Source organism: Falco punctatus (assembly GCF_963210335.1).
Source record: "Falco punctatus genome assembly, chromosome: 13".
Classification (NCBI taxonomy): Eukaryota; Metazoa; Chordata; class Aves; order Falconiformes; family Falconidae; genus Falco; species Falco punctatus.
In genome coordinates this window covers 2,235,092-2,259,187 of record NC_137593.1, presented here as the reverse complement: position 1 = coordinate 2,259,187, position 24,096 = coordinate 2,235,092, and the positions used below count along the sequence as shown (strand labels likewise).

The following is a 24,096-nucleotide window of genomic DNA, read 5'->3' as shown; positions in this document are numbered from 1 at the left end:
AGGACTTTTTTCCTTGCCTGTAAGCCCAAAATCCTAAAATATTTGTCTTAAGAACACTTTATGCAAACTTCCGTTAAGACCTACATTAAATCCAAAATGCACAATAGGCTCGTGACACTGGAAGACAATTTCATAAAGTGAAAATCAAAGTATACTAGATTTGCTACTCCGTGTGTAACAAGCTACGGTACCTTTCCATTTGTAGCATAAATGAATTCACCTGTACGTTACCATGAATTACTATTAAAATATCTTATGACAAATACAGAAAGAAAATATACAATTTCATGAAATGGAGCTACAAGAAGTCATCTGTGCCAAAATTAATCAGTAAACAAGAGCAAACATCCACAGATCTAGCAGAGAAAAAAGGGTTTTTTTATTTTATTACTGTTGAAAAATAGATACAATCCTGGTTATTCCTATTAAAGCAAGTCCCAAAGTGTCCAAATTATAGAACTACTGGAGGGGAGAGAAAAAAAAAAAAAAAAAAAAAAAAATCAAGCTCGAGAGTCGACTGCCAGCATGCACACCCCCTTCCCCCCAAACCAACACACACAAAACACCCACCCACCATGCCAAAGGTTAAGTCATTTAGTCAAGTTCAAAGATCTTCAAAGAGTTCTTAGATCCAGATAAGCCCATATGTTACCAAAATTCTGTGAAAAGCTATTACTTTCCAATCTGCTTTTCATGTCTAAGTTACAGAACACACAGATGCTTGGCATCACTCAGTATCCCTAAATTCTCACACCAGATAATCAAGGCTCACCAATAACTTTCCTATCTAAAATCCTAAGAAATGTCTTTATTCCATCAACACTTAGTCCACTTGTAAAAATTGAAAGTATCCATAAAAGCCCATTCAGTTACTGCACAATAAGTGATAATTTGCTAATTTCTTCACAGGTAATCAATTAAAATGTAAAATATTGGATAAAATTAGTTGCACTAAATTTAACAGCTGCTCCATAAGCATAATTAGTTTCACAAGGGCCATATGTATTCTGAGCAGAGACAGAGTTGAAACAAATAAGCAGATTTTAAAACAAGTTTGAGGAAATCTGCATTTAATTAGCAGGTGGGCGCTACAACTGCATAATGTTTTTATACATTTATATTTATGAAGTGACAGAAGATCTAAAGGCTTTTTAAAATGGCGTTTATTGTTTGAATGGGAACTGTTTTGCTGCATGCTAAAGTGATTTAAATCCTTATAGCTCTGCTTTGAAAAAATCATAAATGGTGAAAGAAAACATGTGGAAAACTGTAAAACTAGAAAGAATTTGCGACAAAAAGCAGATACACATACCATAACCAAAAGGAAACTACACTTAATTAAATGTACACTACATCTGGAATATCAGCCTAATAAAACGTGAAACTATTAATTTTCATTGTTCTAAAGGAAATGAGGTCAGTGTCGTTTAGTATTTCCCCAATTATATTGCTCTAAAGCATTGAACTATATCTTATAGGTACAATCTAATCTTTTCAAAACACTACAATTTGAAAACAGTCACCGATATAGACTTTTTTAAATGGAAAAAGGAATTAAGAGTACAAGAACAAGACAGCTCAAACAGAAGAAAACAAGCGCTCTTTCAGTGAAAAGTAAGTTTTTGAAAAAATAAGTTGTTCTGTTGGCAAACAGCAACCACCGCTCAAATGAAAGTTTTGGAGATGTCAGGTTCCTCCTTGGCATTCTTCTAAGCATCTCTCAGCTGATACAATTCTTATTAGATTATTGTTAGCTCAATAGCCACAAATTCATGCCTTTCTAATACTTCAGCAATAAATCAAAAGTCTGAGAAAGAACAGTGGAACACAACTGCATTGCATCAAACCTGGATACTCATATTGGTAATAAAGACACAGTGCAAATGCACAAAGAATTGCAGCAAAACGACATGTTCTCTTTCAAACCATATTAGGAGAGAGTTTCTTGTTTAACTCAGCTTCACTAACAGGGAAAAAAATAAAAATAAAAAAACCACAGTACAAGTTCCTGGGGAAGGTAAAATATAATTTCAAACATCAATTGCAAGTGTTTGGTGTAGAAATTATCTACTTTTTTTAAAAAAATGCAAATATGGATACATTCCAGGTCACCATCAGCTTGCAATTTGAAAATGCATGCATTTGAGGAGGTTAAATATAGATAACATGTACAGTTTGTTTATTTATTATTAAATACAAGGTAAGTGAAAATAAAACTAAGCAGCAGAGTCAGCTTTTTAGTCTGAAACGAGACTGGTGCTAGGAGGAAGGAAGTTCTTTCAAGCCAGCAGTTTGGTAAGTGATAAAATAGAGGAATATTAATATTATCCATAGTGCCAGAGAAAAGCAAGGTGAAATATAAACAATAACCAGGACAACTGAGAACCCTGTTCGCAGAACTGAGAAAACAGATTCACCAGATACAGGCATCAACTTAGGTCAGCAACAAACAATTCTCCCCCTATAAATTATTTATATAATCAAACATTTGAGGAAATAATACTCAAAATTCCAAGGTGCTGTAATTAAAAAAAAAAAAAAAGATTGCAGTTACTGAAAACTTGGCATGAACAGCCCATAAACGCAGCCGGGCAGAAGAACAGCTAGAGAAGATGCTACTTTTAGGTTTTGTTTATTCTCAAGCAGCCCACCACAGATTTAGTTCTCCAGACTACAGCCTTCTTTGGAAGCAAGGAGAAGTGCCACTGTTGCCTAGACCAGCCTACAACGAGCCCGCTCGCAGCAGCTAAAGATTGCAGACCCAGTGCCGCCACGGACAGCGTATCCCCCGTTCAGCACGCCGACACCACCACAAAGGGGGCGGAAAACCTACAGGACATCAACAACTGGCTGAAAAAGAACTGACTCTAAAAATACAGAAAGTTGATGCAAATTGAGCTTTTGTGTCAGCAGCCCTTTGCTCCAAGACTTGCTCCTCGTGGAGCTGGGGCAGAACGCCTTGCCTACAGAATGAGCGATGGAAGAGAAGCTGACTACGTCCCCATCAGCTGCGGGAGCTCTTCCACAAAGGCCTTCATGGAAAGCTAAAACCAGAAAACAGACTTTACTAAGTATTATCTGAACACCAGAAATAGAAATCATAGATTCAACAGCTGCTATTCGAGCGTGGAGATAAACCATTTGGTTTTGCTGACATGCTCATACAAAATGCCCATAGCAGCCAGTTGCACTAACCTGTACGTAACCGTTGCGCGCCTCCTTCACCAAACGGCTCACTTGAGGAGCATTGCCTCACATGCCTCACAGAAGTGAGAGCTGCTCCAGAAGGCCAGATGCACGTTACACATACGTATGTAAGTACATAAACTAACTGCAGTGTTATTGGATACACATTATTTTTGCATTTGGCACAGAAAACTATATGTACTATTTTTCAACAGGCTTTTTTTATGCAGAGGCAGGATTGCGGGAGCAGCTGTGGCCAAAGTAAGCGCAATGAAGTGTGCTGGCTGGGATTTGGGAAGGGAGAACAGCTGTGTGAACAGCTCCCACTGATCTACTGGAATTGCGAACTGCTCCGCTCCGTTAGTGATGGCAGGAGGGGATTCTCTCCCCATTTCGTTCCTTCAGCTCACACAGAGGTCACTAATTGTCCTTGATATAACGGGTCCAAAGGAGCTGAGGATCTCTGGCCTCATCTTTACTGGGGAAAAAGATGCTGCATCATTCATTTCCCTTGGTAATCTGTGTGAAGACTCTGAACTGCCTCTCTTTGCTTGGATTTCACCTCAAATTAGGACCATCAGTTTAAGAACACATCTGTTGTTATATGAAGTGAATTCCTCTCACACCTTTCTTTTCTTAGAGACTGCCTCAAAACAGGAATTTTTTCTAACCCTATATTCACATAGCTATCTCATGACTGAGCAGAAAAAAGCTAAAATTTAATTCTAACAACTTTAGGTAATAAAATAACAAAGGAACAGAAGTTGGTACACTGTTCTGGCTATTAAATAAACCAAGAAATATTAAATAAACCAAGAAAAAAGCCAGCCCTCCGATTCCCTGTCCCTTCTCATTCAAAGCAGTCTTGAAGTTCTAGACTTCAAGGGCATAAAAACACACACCTACCTACACAGATGTATGTAACGCCCAACTGTGTGTATACTATATATAAATTTCCACATAAAAACAAAGTTAAAGTTGATAAGAGAAGTAATTATTATTCCAGTAATCCACCAACAAAAAAATAATAAAAAAAAAAAAAAGAAAGCTCAAACAAGCTGAGAATACCCAGCTTGCCTTCTGCTCATACAAGAGTTTAAAAGCTGCTCAACTGCAAGGTGAAGCAAGAGCAGAACAGTTGTTCGTTCGCCACACAAAGATACCAGCAAGGAGGGTTCCTCCGGCTCCTAAGCAAATTCCAGAGCTGCCACTGCTTAGGCTGAAGAAAAAACAACCAGGAAGAAAATGTGCTGTATGAAACTTCTGTCCTTTAGATTGTACAATCCTCTAGGAAAGACATTTTGTATCTTTTTTATGTCCTTTAAAAAACAATAATGGAAAAACATAAATTCTACATGAATTAATAAGGTAACGTACTATTAGCAAGTACATTCACCAGACTTTGTAATTAATGTACACATACACATGCAGTTACTCTGTTCTTGATACAGCTGGAATCTATTTTAAAAAAACAAGGGTCTATCTTGTTTTTTAATACTTTTTTTTTTTTATACACTTTGTTTTTTAATACAAATTATTTGTTTCTACATCATGCAGGCATCAGTGACCCTGCAGCTGCTATTACAGGAAGATCTGGATGTATCACACAGCAGTGAAAAAGGGTCGAATTCATTTTCCAGATGGAATCACTATCTGGGTAATTATTTGTTGTAAATTTGACAACACCTCCAATATTATGTTAAAACGCTAAGGAACATAAATGAGAGATTTCAAGGCTGAATTTTTCACTTCCCTGGGGCTGTTGAGACATTCAAATTAGTTATAGGTAAGAGCTCCTCTTCTGTCTCTCTGACTGGACCACTGTTTTATTTTTTGTGATTGTAAATCATCTAAGACTGAGGCCCCAATCATGGTTTGAGCTTAAAGATGCTATAATATTTATGTATACTTACATCTGCAAAGAGATACTAGACAGCTGAAAGAAATTACCTAAACAGATGCTTGACATCAACTTACACCAGGGGATACTAACTGTTCTCATAAGCTGAAAAAAAAAAAAAAAAAAAACAAACCAAAAAACACCACACCACAAAAACACACACCAAAAACCCCAATCCAGAGCATTACAGCACTGTCAACACGAGGCGCTCAAACTGGCACGCACCACCAGCATGGACCCAAAACTGAACTAACAGAAAAATAACATGTCAACATTCCTCATTCTTCAACAATGCAGCAAGCTGCAGAACCCCCTAAAAGGTAAAAAAAAAAAAAAAAAAAAACACACACAAAAAAAAAACCACAACACACACAAAAAAAACAGAAAAAAAACACACCAAAAAACCCAAACCCTGCTTAAAGACTGGAACTATTGAGACAGACTCGATTCCCGTGATGAACAGGGGTCTCAAATGACGCTGTGTGAAAAGCTGTGTGCCTACTTTTACTTGACTGGTAACAAACTAAACTATTACTCTGACCTCACAATTAAGAAAAATGGAAACATTTTTCTTTAATTCAGTCACAACTAGCCACTTAGGTTTAAATTTTGAGATGTAAGAAGTTTGAGGTATTCCACCTATATTTTTTACTTCATCGGTTTATGAAGAAGATAGAAAGATTTTTAGAACACGATCTTCTTTTCCCAAGTTAAAAAAAAAACACCACAACAACAACAAAACACAACACAAAAACACAACCACGCCACACTAAATACATTCAATGAAAATAGCCATAACTTGACTACAGGATCAAGTCTCTGAAAATTAAGTCATAAAACGGCTTTAGAAACTCCTGAAGTGCACACACAAAAAAAAGCAAAAACATATGATGCCATACTGTCAAAGTCTTTTAAGTCTTTTGAAGACACAACATAAACAGTTTGTATATTTTATGACTATCTTCCAACACACATTCTATAAATGCAAAGATAATTTTTTAATTTACACATAAGTTAGATGCACCTTACTTTAATATTTTATATTTTCCAAACACAAAGTAGACAGAGGAAAGCATGGTATTTTTTTAATATTCTCCTAGGTGAGCATTGAACAGCTTATTTGCTGGAGACTGATGAATACGTAGCGGACAGGCTTATCAGCTGCAGAATCTACTTTACTGGAAGTTGTCAACTATAAACCCTGGTGTGTCTTTCCCAACCCCCAACTCTAATGACTAATTACAAACTCCAAGGAAGGGAGCAGAAAAACTCTGGCATTTTCACTTCGTATTCCTCACTGTTTTCTGAGGAATACTCTCTCTGAGGAGTGTTTTCCTCATGGAACCTGCAATTGTTACATAAAATATTGCAAAATAATACACACCAAAAAGAAACAACAAAATCTGGGCTATTTAAAAAAATACATAAAGCAATACAGCTACTTGATTATTATACTTCAAAATGTATTATAACTGTTCTGATCAATCGATGATACCGATTGCAGACTAACTGATATTGGTCCCAATTTAAACAGACAATAAAGCTCTATCACCATGTGAGTTTTGCATACCTACGCCTTTGTGTATAAAAAGATTCTCAGTTTTACAATGGAATTTTCTTCTAAGCTTTGCTTCTCATTTAAAACATAAAATAAGAAAACCTCACAAAACCACAGCAGAAACATGAAATAATTACAGACCAGCTTTGCACGGCCTTCCCGAATCTGCAAGAAGCCTGCAATGGCAGCTATTACATACTACCCTCATCTCAATTTTGAAACCTGAAGGCCAGAATTAAAACGTAAACTGTATTATTTCCATCACTGAGAATATTACCAAAATTGTGCAGTTAAGCCAACTCCAAAAATAAAACACTACCTACTGCATCCCCCAAGCAGCAATTACCTTCCCAACAGCTACATCACGACTCCTAGAAAATTAACACCATTATAGGGAGTTGGAAGAGGGGGAACTGGAACATAGTGAGATTTCAGAACTGAAAGGTGTAACATATGTATGTTAACAATGTACTAAGCAAGGAAATCCTGCCTGCCATCCTTCTGGTACCTTCAAATGCTTTTTCAGTAGTCACTGATATCCCCATGCCTGCGATGACACTGCTACCTGCCCACAGTCCACCGTGCTGGCAGGCAGTTGTGCTGTTGTGCATCTGTCCTCTCTCTCCAACTTTGTTTTTTCCCCACACCTATTCCTTCCTGCTGCTAATCGAACTACCAACTCTTTAGGGCTGAAATTCTGTTTTGAATACTCATCAATACTGCAGACAGCACACAGAGCTTGATCCCTGCCTGGCACTTTCCTATTATAAGTAACATAAGGGTACGTTGACTAACCACAGGCAATCGAGGTATTATCATCTCATCTGAGGGATGGTATCATCTCTAAATCTATTGCACTTCACAGTGGCAATGCATAAGAAACTTGATAACTTTGGTTACCAAGCTTCGGTTTTCTAAGATGCACCAGTCCTTGTGATCATATTGGATTACTCTAAGATACGTGCCAAAATAAGGTCAAGACTTCCTTGTATTATTCAGATAATTTGATCTTTTTAATGTAGCTGAACTTGGGAATACTCCATAATTCAGATACTTTACCACAGTCTTCAGGAAAGCTCTCACCAGAATACTCTAGATCTTTCTTTGTCCTGTTGCCTGCTGCGCAACATTCAGACTTCTCATGCTCCTTCCAGGCTAGGGGTGAGCAACAACACACCCCAACAGCCCCCAGTGAGGCTCTACTGACTTGGATTTAAGATTAGAGTTGCCACCTAAGGCACTTTCGCAATCTGCAGCTAGCAATCCGTTAATACACTCTGATCTTCGCAAATACTTGCTCAGTGGATCTAGTAGATCTGACAACCAAAGGCGCAAGGCAGGTAGCACGCAGATGGTTTGTCTTTATTCTGCAGATCAGATACAGCTGTGGACTCGTCAGGACAGGTCACTGTTTGTCCTCCTCGGTGCAGCTGAGCCCTGGAACGGCACTGACGCACGCACTCGCCTGCCTTCGTGCTCATGCTGACCCTACTGCCTAGCTCGCTTTCGGTTACAAGGTTTTCACAAGTAAATTTAATGATAGACTGGAATCATGAAAAAAAGGACCCTCATTCTGATTTGATAGTTAAAATTCCTGATGTCAGAGACTTAAGGAAGAACAACCAGCACACCTGAAATTAATAATGGAAAATAAACAGGTAATTTAAGTTGAAGGCTTGCTTGAAATTCCCATTTCTCAGATATACTTTCTCTTCACTCTTCCAGTGCCCTGTACAGCAGCTGTTGTTTGCCTACCCATTGGAAAATAAGACACAAAGTAACATTACAAATAAAAACACCTAAACTTTCAGTATATTCAGGCTTTTGAGGAACTGACATGTTTTTTTTAAAAAAAAAAAAAATATTCAAACTTTTCACAGACAAACAAAACAAAAGATTAAGGGCAAGAATAGCAATAACAACTTTTTGATTGTTTGTTCTACCATTTGTTTATTCTATCATTTATTTGTAAGTGGTAGCATATAGCAAAACACTCGGAAAGGATTGAGCATAAGCAGCAGCAGTGGGAAACAGTACAATTTTGCCATTTTTCATTCATTTTCCGAGGGGAAAAACCAAACAAACGAAGAGCTATTTAACATTCCCTAATTCAAACCTTAAGGAAAATAAATTTATATTAATACCTTGGCAACAAGTTTCTCCGAGTGGACAGCTCAGCCCACAGGGACCTCCGGCCAAGCCAAAGCCAAGGGAGATGAGCCGTGAGCAGCGCGGGATGCAGACTGACACCGTCCCCAGTGCCACCTGCAGCAGTCTCAGCTGAAGAGGGACAGGACATTTGCCACGTTCATCTGATTCCTCTAACTGGTGGAAGGAGCGTGACCAGTTTGCTCAGTGTGTGAAATTTATATTTTTTATTTTCTGCTTCTGTTTAGCCATCTACTTGAAAAATATGAAATTTTCTCTTCTCTGGTTTAGTAGGAGTCAGGTCCAGATAGATTTCAGATGCTTCCCCTAGAAAGGGAACAGCTCTACATAAAATGAAACAAAGTTGTTTATTAAATTCTTTTGTAAGGTGCACTTAATTTTAAAATATGCCAAAAAAAAGATTTGTAAAATCCTGACTAAAAATCCTTTCCCAACACACTTTCTTGGTCTGTAGTCCTCAGCTGCCATAACAGTACAATCTTTAATTGTACACGATATTTTTGTTATAGGATAAAGCATCTTTACTTAAACTGTCAAAATATAGTGCGTTAAAAGGATCACAAAAGATTCATGACTTCTAACTAGCAAAAACTGCTTTTTGTTGGTCAAAAATGAGATACAAATTTATAAACTACGTGTCAATGAAAACAGGTCGTCATATTTTCTCCCAATACGGAAAAAAAACAAACAACAAAATTTTACCTCGATCACATTTGCTGTGAATTCCACATGGCGTAACCCTATCCACCAGTGCCCCAGCGCTAGGTAGTCCGCAGAGAAATAGCACAACATCAATAGAGGGTAATAAATTCAAGTTACACTAGAAAAGATGCCTGTTTTAGACAAAGAAAAGTCCAGAGGAACGGGAAGCACCGGCCAAAGCTGCTCATCGTTCAAAGCATGCTGAAGGTCCCCACCAGCAGTACTGTAACAAAGCCTCACGGAACACAAGCTGATGTTCCAAAGCAAATCCTGGGACAGAAGAAAGGACCTCCTGTTGTCAGGGAGGAGGACATTTGGTACAAGGAGAGACTTTATAGAGCAAGGTTGGTGATGGCGTCCACCCAGAACCCCAAATTCAACACAAAAGTGTTGATGCTGAAATTTGGTAGTTCCATAAATGTATGTTTAAAGTTCTCACTGTGAACAGTTTTTGTAACTAACATGACATCTATACTTGGGTGGGTCCCGTTGTACTGCTATATTACATCAATGAGAAAGATACTCGTCAGGAGTTACAATTTTGACTATCACCAGAATTTCCAATGCAACCAATCCAAAAGTTCAAAGGCAGATTAACACTGTCATTCTGCCCTAAAATATATTTCCTAGTAATAGCTTTGATAATCTACAGAGCAGCATTTCCATTACCACCTATTTGATGGGACTTCATAAAATAAAATTCCTAATGACTATCAATAAGAGAGGCTATTTGTATTTTACACAGCTTTTCTGTCTTGCATATTTGTTTACAAACGTGATCTCTTCTCAAAGACTACAATTACAAAAGTGTCAAAATTAAAACAATTCAAAAAATTGAAGGAGTTCTGCAGCTTACCTTATGGATTAGTTTATATTTTACTTCACGCTACCACACTTCACTTGCTTTAGCCCCTTATCTGTTACCTGAACTAGTATTTCATGAATAAATGATATTTTTTGCTTTTTAAAAATTAGGAACTATTTTCAATCTTACACTTTAATCATAATTTGAACAATTTTTTTAACTTACGTTTTAATATTAAATTACTAGAACCACATTTTTTGTAGTAAAAATGGCAAAGCTGACCTTTATTTTATTAGCCTACAATTTGCTCACCAGTGTTTTCTTAAGCTATATGAATGGCTTATGTACGCTGACAACATCCCACAGATGGTTATGATTATGTTCAACAGGACAACGCACCCACTTGAAAACTTCCACAGACGCTTACCTAATGGGATGTCACATTAAATCTGACATAGTAAGATAAAATAAGTACATACTAATTATACCATCTCAAAAAGGTCATTTTCAAATGATAAGTCGCAACATTTCTAATGTAATTATTGAGAGAACCGCTGCACTAACGTTCATCTAAGAATAAGTTTCTAAGCAAGTGTGATTATTGGACAGCTTTCTTCTGCCAGAAGATGTCCTTGAATATACATAGCTGTCAACATCTTGGAAATAGATGCCCCTAACTACAAAACTCTGGTAAACGTCAGGATTCGATTTGACTACTACTTGCTTCCTCTCTTAATGCTTAATGACTAATCCCTCAGAGATACCCTTAAAAGCCCTAAAATGTTGTCCTTGGGTAGAAACTTTCACTCAGCAATCAATCGGGAGCAAATTAGATGATTGTGTTGAAATGTACTGCACTGTTTAAGCTAACAAATGAATGAAGAAAGGTAGTATATCGGAACATATGCCACTACACTGAAGTTGCTAAAAGGGTCTGTTGGAAGAATATTCGGTTTCCAGTGAAGCTAATATGCTATAAGAAGGGACAGTGATGAAAGAATACCAAGTCATATGGAAATCCAAATATAGTGACAGACACAATTATTTTACTAATTGCTAATGAATACAGTCAAGTGGCTTCAAAAAGCAAAACTTTGCTTGGACTACTTCAGGTTTTGACCTCTGCATGAGCAAATGCATTTCAAACTGAAGCCCACCAAAATTGATTAACGGCGCCAGCCAAGGCCAGCATGTAGTTGAAGCTTTTTTCCATCTATCACATGGCCCCAAGGATAGTTAAATGAACCTTAAAATGGCTACAAACAGCTCAATGACTACACAGACTACTGCCAATTAGAAATAATTAGGCAGTCATTTTGGTGGTAAGTCTTTTTAAGTGCATACATAATGATGCAATGATGCTTATTAGCGATCTCATATGAGCTATGCTCAAACAGCCTGGAATAATTATGCAACTATCACAAAGCCTTGCACATCTCTGTACTTCACCTTAATGCATTTAAAAATCCACTTCATTACCTCCAGTAATTAATCCTCCATTAATTGCAGGAAAAGCCCAGTTTACCGTGCTTCGTTTCTAATTATCTTATAAATAGTTATGGTTCTAATTAATGTGTTCATTAAGCTGAATATCTTTCTCAAAGCCACGCTCAGAGCAAAGGTTCTGCTTTTGAGAAAAAAAGCCTAACTAGCCATAAGGTGAGGCCATTTTGGTTGTATTTGCTTTTATTTTAGTATATTCAACCTCCTAATTGGCATTTAAAATCTAATTTGGAAGAACTTCAAGAAGACTATATAGTAGAAAAATAGGGAGAGGATTTTTTTTTTTTTTTTTTTTTTTTACTCATTCTCCAATCAAGAAGCTTAGAGCTTTAACAGGAAAACTTTTAGCATATCTTTTTGATATAGACTGGTAACAGATTTTCAGTGCTATGCCACAGATTAATTTAAATTCTATTACAATTTAGCTTACCCCTGCACGTTTCCATATAAGAGAAGCAAAAACTATAGAAGAAAGCTAGATATCTAACAATACACGCATAATTTAAACAAAACATACTGCTGCCCTTGCCTTTATTTCTAGGATATAAATCAGGGGTACAGAATAAAAAAAAACAACAACTGTTATTCAAGCTGAGCATAACATAACTCTTTAAAGTCAATGACAGTTTTTCAGTTTGCCTTACTAGGAGTTGATATGATTCTACGAAAACTGCAACTGAAGAATATCTTAAAATAATATTTACGGATAAGGAAACTCCATATTGAAAGCATATGTTTCACAGTATTTTGGAGGTATGCATATAAGAATTGGCAGAAAATGTAACGATTTAAAATAAAAAAAAAATCTACAAAAGTATAACCACAATATTTAGGTTACAGTTAGTATTAAGGTATAAATATTAACCTATCTTTTCCTAGATTTTAACTTTTTAAAATATGCATTATATTGAAATACATCTCTCCCCAGCTACACTATGCAAAACCAAAGAGAAATTCTCACATTTTTCCCTTATGTGATCACATATTTAACAAAGGATTGTGCTCAGATAGTTACTTAAACACTGTTTTAACAGTAAAAGGACAAAGGCTTTACATATGCCTGAAATAAATTTTTTTGGCAATCTCTTCCTCCTGTAACATCACACCTCAGTAAAATCTGGAATCACTGAAGTCAAGTGCAGGTTTGCCATTGACTCCGATAGGGCCAAAGCTTTATACCAATAAACCTATATTAGGCCCAGATGAAACATTATCATCTGTACATACTCCTGCACTTCTGGGAGACCCAGTGTCTTGCCTTGGAAACTGGCAACGTTCCCTGTTTGCAGTGCCTTATTCTAGCTTTCAAATTGCCTCCCACCTGATCTCAACTTGAATGACCCACACTCGACCCTTTTTTCCCCAGGCCACAGCCTCCATACGTGGGCACCTCACACTCTTCTCTTGCACCTTGCTAGAAGAGAGCACGAGCGAGCTTTCAGACGGAGCAGCACACCGAACCATCCCAAAGCAGAGATGTGGGAGAAGAACAGGCACTAAAGGACGAAAGGACAGTCAGGAAAGCGTCACAGTACCCCATCTTTAATCAGCTTAATCTGGACTCACCCCCAAAGCACACTCTGGTCATAGCATCAACAAAAACTGGCAGCTGCCTATCTGGATCTTGAAACACAATTGATTTATATGGGCTCAAATGTGTTTGTACAACGGTACCGAAACTGCTGCCTGCAGCCACTACTGTTCTACTCACAAAGACAGCAACGCCCTGCCATGGAGCAGTGACTTCAGCTGAACTCTGGGACAAAAACAGTGAACAAAGAATTCCAGGGCTTGTATGCCAATTTATACAGAAGAGCGATCATCTCTAAAAAACAAGACAACAAATCCTCTAAACCACAAGTCAGCAACTACAGCCTTTGCCACAAAGATGGATTCCGCAGCACAGCTAGGAGCAGAGAGCCATCACACCTTGAGAAAAATAATAAGGGCAGTGGTCCCCAGGTCCTGGCTCCCACAAAGTTCCAGACCAGCTTCCAGCAACAGAGACAAGATATTACTGATGAACGTCTTATTACTTATAAATAGTATTAATTTCTCCTGATCTATTTCTAGCAACATATTTAACCTCTAGTTTGCAAAAAGCATAGCATCAGGCACAGCAGACTCCATATGTTGCTGACCCCTGATCCAAGGTGCCTGGTTATAAGAACAGCCTTGTTATAACTGCCCCTCACGTAACTGGAATAAAATAACATAAGACTAATATACAAAGACAACTGAGGAGGACTATGGTAACCAATCTATAAATACGTAAAGTAAACACGGCAAGGACTCTGTGGAAGAAACAGTACTCCATCATTACAACTATTATGAAGAGGGAAGCCAAATTAGTGTTGTACATGTACTTTTAACACTGGCACACACAACTCCAGCAAAGTTGGTTTAGGTACATTCAACAAAACTCAAATTTTTGAAATACATGGGATATTTCGCTTGTATTCCACAGAGCAACTGTCACTCTTGCTAGGGCTCTTCACATTCTGATGAGTCTCATGGAAAACAGTAGTAAAACATTTTTTTCAGCAGAAATACATGGTTTTTTCCTGCATCTTTTTAAACTAGATTCTGTTACTGTTATACGTTACTAGAACCAGAAAGAATGAAAGATGGGAATAACAAACAGCAAAATGTTTCTACCAAATTTACAACTTCGCGTTTCACTTTTTGATAATCACATTCTAGAAATTAATGCTAGAAAGAGCAGCAATTTACATATCAAACAATGAAGGTCTTATATTACCAATGCATCTTTAAGACAGCTGCTGTATGTTGGTTTGCATAGCTGCCTCTACAAACATGAGCTCTGCAGTAAAAAATAACAGATTTTATTTCACGGCCAGAGCTTTGGTAACAGAGAAAAAGAGGATGTAAAAAAAAAAAAAAAAATACATAGTAGTTTAGAATGTAGACACATCAAAATGAAAAAGCCAATCTCCACTAAGGGGAAATCATATTCTTCTTCTTGTCTTCTTGAGTATCTTTTCCCAAACAGAAAACTGAATCATTAAAAAAAAACCACCACACCCCCAAAAAAACACCAACCTGCAAATATACCCTTTCCTAAAGGGAGAAATGAAAGTTTTTACAAAAATAAGAAGCTGTACTTAAAATACATTGTGTCCATAACACCTGGACTGCCTTAGAAAAAAAAAAGTTTACATGTAATTAGACTCGATACTTAGCTCTAAATGAACAACACTTATGCATTTTTGTCTTTAAGGCTTTTTTTTTTCCCCCCTCTTTTACCAATGAAAGGCATCAAAGCAACTGTCACTAGCAGCTATCCGGCCTTATTGATAACTTAAGGGCCCTTGGCGTTGTCTTATGAAGTTTAATTTCCCAAAGTGGTCAATTAGATCTCAGTACTGTGCTCGTTGGTGGGTTATTGCTCTAGGATATCTTCAGTGCTACTGTTTCACCTCTATATTTTTTCCAGTATAGTCATGTAGACAACTGTTAAGTTCATTTCCAAAAAAGTCAGTTACTTTAGCTCAAAAATGTTTTTAGGAACTATTGGTGGTATAACCTGTAATGCAGCAAAATCCTAGACAAAAACCTGCAGGTTTTGATTTACTGGGGGGGGGGGGGGGGGGGGCGGGGAAGAGTATGATCCAATGTTACCATCCACAGAACAACTCAAGATCACATAAGCAAACTCCGCAATCTGAACTTCAACTAGTTCTTCCCTGCCCCAAGCGTTTATTTCAAATTTAAGGAAGGAAATACAATATCTTAATTAAACATACATTCTAATGGATCATGGACTCCAAACTTCCCCCTCCCCACCAGTAGGAAGAGAGACAAACATGGAATATTTACATTGATTCCCTACATAATTATGTGGGTCTGTACAGCTAGTTGCATGTAAGTGCATTAATTTGTGCAGCAAGGACAAAAGAAAAAATATCCTAGGCAGCAGATCAAAACTTCAAAAGAATAACAATTCCAGTAGCTATTACCAGGCAAAAAAAAAAAAAAAAAAAAACCAACAAAAACAACCAGAAGTAATGAAACATTTCAAAATAAATATTCTGATTAAATAGCATTGCTTGATTCCTTATAGAACTTTCAACTGCTTCTCTTTGGAAAATTCTTGGATCCATTTCCATAGGAGGTATTTCCAAAGCATTTTTATAGATTAAGACACCTTTTCAATACTGTCTGAAAATGTGTCCAACCTTGTTCTTCACAATTATCCTGTCATTTCTTGGTTTTTTTACAGCAGATACACAGAACAAGCCATGTTTGTACCCTCTCCCCCAGAGCCATCCCGTTGCTCCAAGCCAGTACTGCTATTGTTACTCAGACGACACTTCCTAATTCCTTCCATCTCCTTCCCATCAGACCATAACACTCACATTGCCTGATGTCTGCAGGACGGTCAATTCAGAAAACCTCCACTTTCTTCCCCAAGCCCTTCCTTTCCCCCAGAACAGCTAACATCACCTATGTTAATGCTTACTCCTGTATGCAAGACCTCTACTCTTCAACTGAAACCAACTTCAACTTCAATCCATACATCTGCATCACATTTCAATTTAGTCTTTCTTCACAACATTCTTAGAAAAAAAAAAATCAGTCTTCTAAGTCCATACAACTGTAATTCATCTTATTTGTGTGATGATCTTTGCTCATTACTTGAGCCATTCCATTCTCCTTTTCCCCTCTTTTTTTTTTTTTTTAAATTAATCTCTCCTCTACCTCCTCCTGTTCCCCCATAAACTCTCAGTCTAATTTGCAAGGCCACTCACAATTTTGTTCTTTGTTTTTCTGCCATTAACTCTTCTACTAGATATTGCTGCTAACATTAATGTCTACCTCAAAACGTGCATCCCTTTTATCTTCCTCTCTCCTAAGAGCCTTTATTTTCTTTTCAGGCCAATGCTGTTCAAAAAAATTCTTCCTGAAATTCTTTATAATTAAAACTCTACATTGTAATCTATTAGAAGCAATCCATTAGTGTGGGCTAATCAGAATGGCCAGATACAGCCTGTAACTAAAAGGAAGTTTTGAACACAAGTTAGTACAGATTGTGTCTTGATCCAACACTTGCTATCGGCTGTAAGATCTGACAGGCCAGGATGTTTATTTGGAAAGACTCTAACACATTAATACTACCACAGTAAAATAATATGATGCATGAAAAAAAGAGACTATCTGAAGATCAAACCATTCCTATTCACCATTTCAAGTAATGCAAATACAAAAGCATTCAGTGATAAGACTTTTCAAAGATATAGACAGTATTACAAACAACATTTGACTGTGCAATACCAACTCTTCACCAAAATATTTCCTAGCAATGGTTGTATTGTTAAGAAGATACTAAACAAGAAAATTCTCAAAGACCAAAAAAAACCCAACCCTCGGGCAAAAGATGATTGACCCTTACCAGTACTAAAAATTGAAACCCACAAAAAACTTAAGATCTTCCCTATACAGTTGCATGCTATAAAGAACACAGGTAAACAACTGATACATAGCAAGGATTTACAGCTTTCCCCACCCATGAATAAATGTCTGAATGAAGCTATGACCTTTTTTGAGAACAGATCAAACCCAATGGCAAGAACCTCCAACTTCAGGGTAAGCGTTGTCTAGTGTTGTATTTGTGTTTGAAGCAGCAGCGTTGAAAATTCATCTAGAAAGGGGTGGTGGGGAATTCTTTTCTTATAATTCCATCATCACTCTATCATGAACCAGGTAATGCAAATTACACTGCCTTTAGAGATCACTAAATCTGTGAACCTGCCTATTCAGTATGTATATCAACACAGCCCTATTTTAAAGAAATTAGTGGGGGTTTACTATTATTTATTTCACGACCCCTTTCACATTGCACTTCTCTGCATGACTACAGGACTCTATTTTTAAATATTACAAACTGTAAGTGCTAAAGACAAAGAATTCTGGCAAGCTATCTCGTTTACATTGCTAGGATAATGGCAACTTCAGTCAACAAGCTGCTTTTTCATACCAAAAAACAAGTCTATTCCAAAGGCACCCATAAGAAGTAGGTCATGCTGCCACTGGACTGCAATAATACGGCATTTCAATATTAAATCAATTAGACTGGAAGAATGATAAAGAAATAAGATGTATCCATGTACCCCCCCACACCCACACACAAACTGGGGTAAAAAAAACCACACTGATCAAATGCTTCCTTCACTGACAGTCCAAAGGCATCAATTCCACAAACAGGATCACTTTACACACAATATTTTCTCTCCTTTGATATGTATAGATGGATGTACTAGCTGTTATTGTGTCAGTCTAAGTTGAACTGTCTTAAAGATATTTCAAGGCAGCAGTTTTCAGTTTAACAAAGAAAAAGCCAAAAAACACTTGGCAGACAATAAAAACAAACTTGCATATTTAAAGGCAATTATAGTGAAACACTCTATAATCACAGAATTGTATGAAATCAAGGAATAAAGGTTAACATATTTTGGTTACTTCTATTTAAAGCTACATGAATTAAAAGATTTGCGTTACATGTTCTGATGCAGAGGAAGTATTTCCATATACAATTAACTTGCAGAACAATTGAAGTGAAAACTCTAAAAATATTAACAAGACTCTATCCACATAGAAATTATATGAAATCCGAGTTTCTCCATTCCAGAGAAGCATAATATTCTAATAAGAACTATCCTAATCTTCACCCAGCAATAATTTCAAGATGATATTATTATTCTCATTTCCTTGAATAATATCCATACTCCAGGGCCATTTTCCTTCTCATATTCAATATCATGCATGCTTGTATCAAGATTCCTTTCTTCATATCCTGTCACAGTATCAATCACTGCCTCCTGTCCACTCAATCCACTTTTGATTTATCAGCCGCCGTCTTTCTGGACTCCATAACTCGACCCAAACCATTTTAGCAAGACATTGACAAATAGCACCCAGTATCACATCAACCTGTTCCACTTAGTAAACTAAGAAACAGTAACTGTGACATCTCTGCATAAGTATTCCATTCTATTCCCCAGACTGATGTATATTAATGAGATGGTATTTGAAATGCTTCTTCCACATCAGCATCTAATATGATCAAATTAGGAAATGGGATGATTTATTAAATTTCGTAGAGCTGAAATATTTCTTTATATCACTATATGTGTGGTTTCAGAAAGTGAGCTGTTGCTTTCAATTTTTCTACTGAGGATGTGCCTGCATTTCACAGACGAATTATTGTCTTTAAAAAGATTGCAAGAAGGCGAAATGTTATTAAGCAAATGCTCAGTAAAACAAACTAAATCGGTTTTAAAATTCCTAATTTAATGTAAATCTTGGTTGTTTTGCTGAAATTCAGTTTGTGATCTTATTAAGTCGTATTTGCATTGTACTATCTTGCTGTAGGACAGCTTTAAATTTATAGTATTACTAGGAAGCCCCACTTTTTTGACTCTAAAAAAATGCATCTAAAATAAAATAGTTATAATATGCACAAGTTTTCTTATCTTCCAAAATAAAGTTTTTTTAAAAAAGAATTGCTTTAGCTTACAAGCAATACCTACTCAAAGTATTTTTAGAACATGTCATTATGAAAATCTAACTTTTCAAATTAAAACTTGTATTTCAGTATTTTACATGGTGTGAGATCTGCAAATCATTCATCGAAATAAAACACTTATGTTAAAGAAGTATTAAAAAAAATTACATTGCAGTCACATATACTTTTACCAACATTTTCACCACCTTGAAAAACAACGTATCTTAATCTGATGGGGGACTGTGGGGAGAAAAGACACTATATAAAAATACAGAATTCGTGCCATCTGCATGACTTACACCAAAAACAAATCCAGTGATTTAAAGATACCAGATGTTAACTTCCAATATCAAACTAGTTTTCTCATGCCAGTCCCATTCCCTTGGGGCAGAGGGGCAAGAAATCACAGTTGCTCAAGTCCTAAAGGTGGTACTGGGAAGGTACAACTGTAATGGTCCACATACGAGTAGTGCAGAGATTATCATCACTTTACTGCTGTATCTCATATTGCTGCTTTTCAGGTGGGTCAGTAAATTTTACTCCCTGCCACTGGCAATTCAGAAGTTGGAGATTAACAAGAATACTTCAGTGGGTAACAACACACTCTTTACTACACTAATACAAGGTGGCTGTCCAATTACTTCTGATCATTTTATTAGCTAGTTTACATATGTGTTTTCTTCAGCACTTACCTTTAGAAGTCATATGAAAATAAGCTGCCGCACCCCAAGCAAAAAAATTAATGAATTACAGATGCCAAATTCTTATGAAAATTCCCCTTCAGCACTACAAATACATACGTTTCCTAAGACAAATATTGCCTCTTTACATTTAACAGTGCTGAACGGATTTTTCTTGTCTGACTGCTTTTTAAATTAATTTCAACTTCTGTTACCCACAACCTCCAACAGCAAGGGCTTCCACAGCTTAATTATGTGATACGCAAGAACCACCTCCTTTTGTTAGACCAGGATCTGCCACCAGCTGACTTCACTTCGTGCCTGCTGCCCAGGTCTTACACTGGAGGAGACAGGAAACACTCATTCCTTAAATCATCTTCTCACACTATTCATTTTTATTTTCTTTTTATACCTCTCCATCATATTCCCTCTTCTCCCACAATCTCTTTCCCAGCCTGAAGAAGCATAACATACTCAGTCCTCTTAGGAAAGCTGCTCATACCTTCGATCGAGTGCACGAGAGATTTTGAGATAGCAAAGAAAGGAGCTATGTGGCATTGCTGCAACCACCTCCAAGCTAACAGGGAAAACACAGGCCTCCAGAAGCAGCTTTCAGCAACCTGTTTAACTCTTCTCCAGAAATATGACTAATCGATGGCTTCGCCATGTAACATTACAGCAGAGAGCAGACTTAGAAAAAATTACAGTAAACGATTCAGTCCATCCTGTTGGTTTTAGGTTTATGCTTTTAACATGCTAAAAACCTATTCTGTTACATTTTAGGATGTTATTTCTAAATATTTTCCCTGAAGAACCATGCCTGTGAATAGTAACATAATTTAAAGCGACATGCAGCTATACCTTCATAGCTATAGTGCTGAAAAGCTAGTATCTTTTATACATAAAATATTTTAGACACAGCATTTTGCAGCACAAATTGAAACAAACATTGGTCATGTTTTTGAAGTTTTTAGGTGCATAATTTCCATATATTGTAATGACAATTAACATCAGTAAACCCCTTGGTAAAAATGACAATTAGACTATGTCTAATGAGATCTGCAATTTATACTTGTTACAATAAAAACCAGATCTTTAAATCAAGTTACATATTTCCTAATGCTGAGTAACTGACACACTGAAAAACACCTTCATTTTCACCTTATTCTTTTGATATTCTATTGTTTTTAAACTGATTTTGCTAGCAAAACAGTAGGTATTTACAAGAGTATTTCTACACACAGCGCAGCAGCTTATCAGGAGTCTACAGCTCAGATGGCAAGTATACTCACGGAGAGATCAGACAGTTTAAATAACCAAATTGCTACTACAAAGACACTATAGCAATAAGTGTCCAGGCAACTATTATAATGAACAGCTGTGAATAAGTCATGAGACAATACAAATAAGAGAAACTGAAACATTCACATCTTTCAACAACAATTTTTCAACATTGAGAGGCAACAGCTCTACTGATTTGGTCTACGAAAATAACATGTTTTACTAAATTCTTAGTGCAGGTACACAAAATTACCTGGCTGAAGATCTTAAACACGTACCATACAAGCTTTGATCTGCCTGATGTACTCAATTAATTTAAATTCAACAGAAAATGCTAACAGTAATTCCAATACCCAGGGATACACTTTATTTAAACTTTTCAATTGAAAAACACACACACACCAGAATTGAGCTTCTTTTAATTACAAAAGCATGAAGCAGGTTTTATAATACAATTTGCAACATCTGATTAAGATTTAAATATTTAAATTATGTTTATTATTGAAAATATTAATCTGTCACAATCTAAAGTTTATGAAAACTTTCAGCACCATAGATATCTTTAAATATTAAGAAAAATTTGCATAACTAAATACTCATCTCTTTCCGAGGGAAATACAGATGAGAGAAGAAAATAACAGTTTAGCCTGATCTTCAGGGAGCCAATGTTATGCATGGGAGTTATGGAAATCAGTAATCAAAAAAACTTCACAAGTTTTCAGACAATTACAGTTAAACCAAGGTGACTTTATTAACATTTTTTGCACTTGGTCAAACGCAAAATATCTAACTTATCTTCAAACCCAACTGCTCCACCAGTGTAATTTAAACATTCAGTACATCAAAAGCACTGCACTGAGATTAGGAAGAGTTTCAAATGGCATTGTTTAGACAACCACTTGCAACCATTATTTCTAGTATATTACAAATTCAGTAACTACATGGAGATTTTAAAGTAATGGTTTTTATGTTAGAAATAATAATTATTTTTCCTAGAAAATAGTCTTACCTTCTTGTCCTACTTTTTGATCTCGATCTTTGAGACTTGTAGGATTTGCCTCTGCCCCTTGATCGGCTACGACTGCGTTTTCTTCTGGAACCATACGAAGAACTACTGCTCGATCTGTGTCTGCGTCTAGAACAAAACCATACTATTAGTACACTACTGCTTCTAAAAAAACCAAAAACAAACAAAACCCCTAACACTTTACTCTAAAGGGGACATACAAACCTGTCTTTATTTTTATTATGCTGTAGAAGCTTCAAATACCACTATTACACTGTAATAAATAATTCACATACATGTGGGCAATGTCCATCTTAAACAGCTTATATTCCAAAATATAAATCCCAGGACAGAAAAAGGGTAGACAGAGAAACAGAAGTTAACCAATTTGCCTAGCATCATGCAACACCTCAAGGGCAAAGCCAGGAACACAGCCCAGTTCTCAATGGTGTTTAGTCCCATGACCTGCTCGTTGGAACTCTCTGCCTCTTAGCCAAATCTAAGGTTGAAGAAACATCTAAAACCTACATTCTCAGCAGGATTTAAACCATATGGGATAGAGGACTACAACTCCAGCACTAAAAAATGAAATTCATAACATGCTAACTTCTGCATTGCTACTCTATACAATTATTTCTAGTCGTACTATGTACCCACATAAAATGTAGATATTAAAATGTAGACATTAAAACGTATTTAAAGTACACAGACCTAAAAATATTTCAGGTGTGTATATATAACCTTACAGATTTCTTATCTCAGTGTTTGTAACACACAATCTTTGTTCTGCTCCAATGCTGACAGATCCTTGCCCCCCCCCTTTTCTTTTTTAGTACTATTAGTAATCCAATAATCAGTGTTAATTCATTCCATGTGAGCTTGGAAGTTTTCTCCTGAGTTCAGTCAGGAGCCAGAAAGGTATCTTCCTCTTCTTTTCCCACCCAACCTTCCCGTTTCATTCAGGCAAAAAATAGATTTTTATACACAAAGGAGAAAGGTGAATGAATAGGCACTAAATACATAAATTAAACCAACTAATCCCAAAACTGGGGGGGGGGATACCTTCCCTCCTTAAGTCTTAATCTTAAGATTTCCTCTCTATCTCTATCTGCCTAACAGCTAACTAAATATCAATTCCAATCCTTATGAGAAGCTCCATATTTTTGGCCTTTATTATGTTTGATTCATATTAAAATGTAACACCACACAGAAACACTTCTGTAATTCAGGGATGCAGCCAACGTGATACGTGCTTACCCAGCATAAGGGAAAGGTGCTGCACTACGTACAAGTAGCACTGCAGTAGTCCAAACTGGAAAAAGATATATATAGGTTAACTACTAAAGAACAGGTCTTCATCTGAAAAAGGAATGCAATGTTCCTGCTAAACAAAGATGAAGAACAGTAATCTCAGAGGCTGCTGCTTTTGATTCTTAAGGGTCAGGGATAAATCCAGCAGGACCTCAGCATGTAACAGTGACTTAACTGCCAGGAGCAAATGCCCTAAACTAAGGGCAAAGCAAAGGTGCCAGCCAGATCCTAAAAGCAGACACTTTCGCCTTTTCTGGATTCAATATAAGTCAACTGGGCTTCGTCCAGACTCTAATCTCCCTTCAAGCTCTGTTTTTATCTGTGAGATAGCCATGCCTGCACTGGACTAAAGAGATTCATAAAGCTGCATGTCATCAGCATATTGTTGGCATCGAAGCCCATGTTATCTTGTTGTGTCCCCTAAGGGCTGTATGTAGATGCTAAGAAGGAACAGAAGAAAGGGGGGATGG

At 36.8% G+C, this 24,096-nt stretch overlaps 1 protein-coding gene across 2 annotated transcripts in view; it reads right to left on the bottom strand.

The window, feature by feature from the left end:
- Nucleotides 1–24,096, bottom strand: part of RSRC1 (arginine and serine rich coiled-coil 1) — a 167,833-nt gene that overhangs the window by 135,201 nt on the left and 8,536 nt on the right. For both annotated transcript variants that reach the window (XM_080410302.1, XM_080410303.1), the window contains exon 3: nt 22,319–22,444. In XM_080410302.1, coding sequence (XP_080266428.1) covers nt 22,319–22,444 — 126 coding nt within the window. The remainder of the gene's footprint in view (nt 1–22,318; nt 22,445–24,096) is intronic.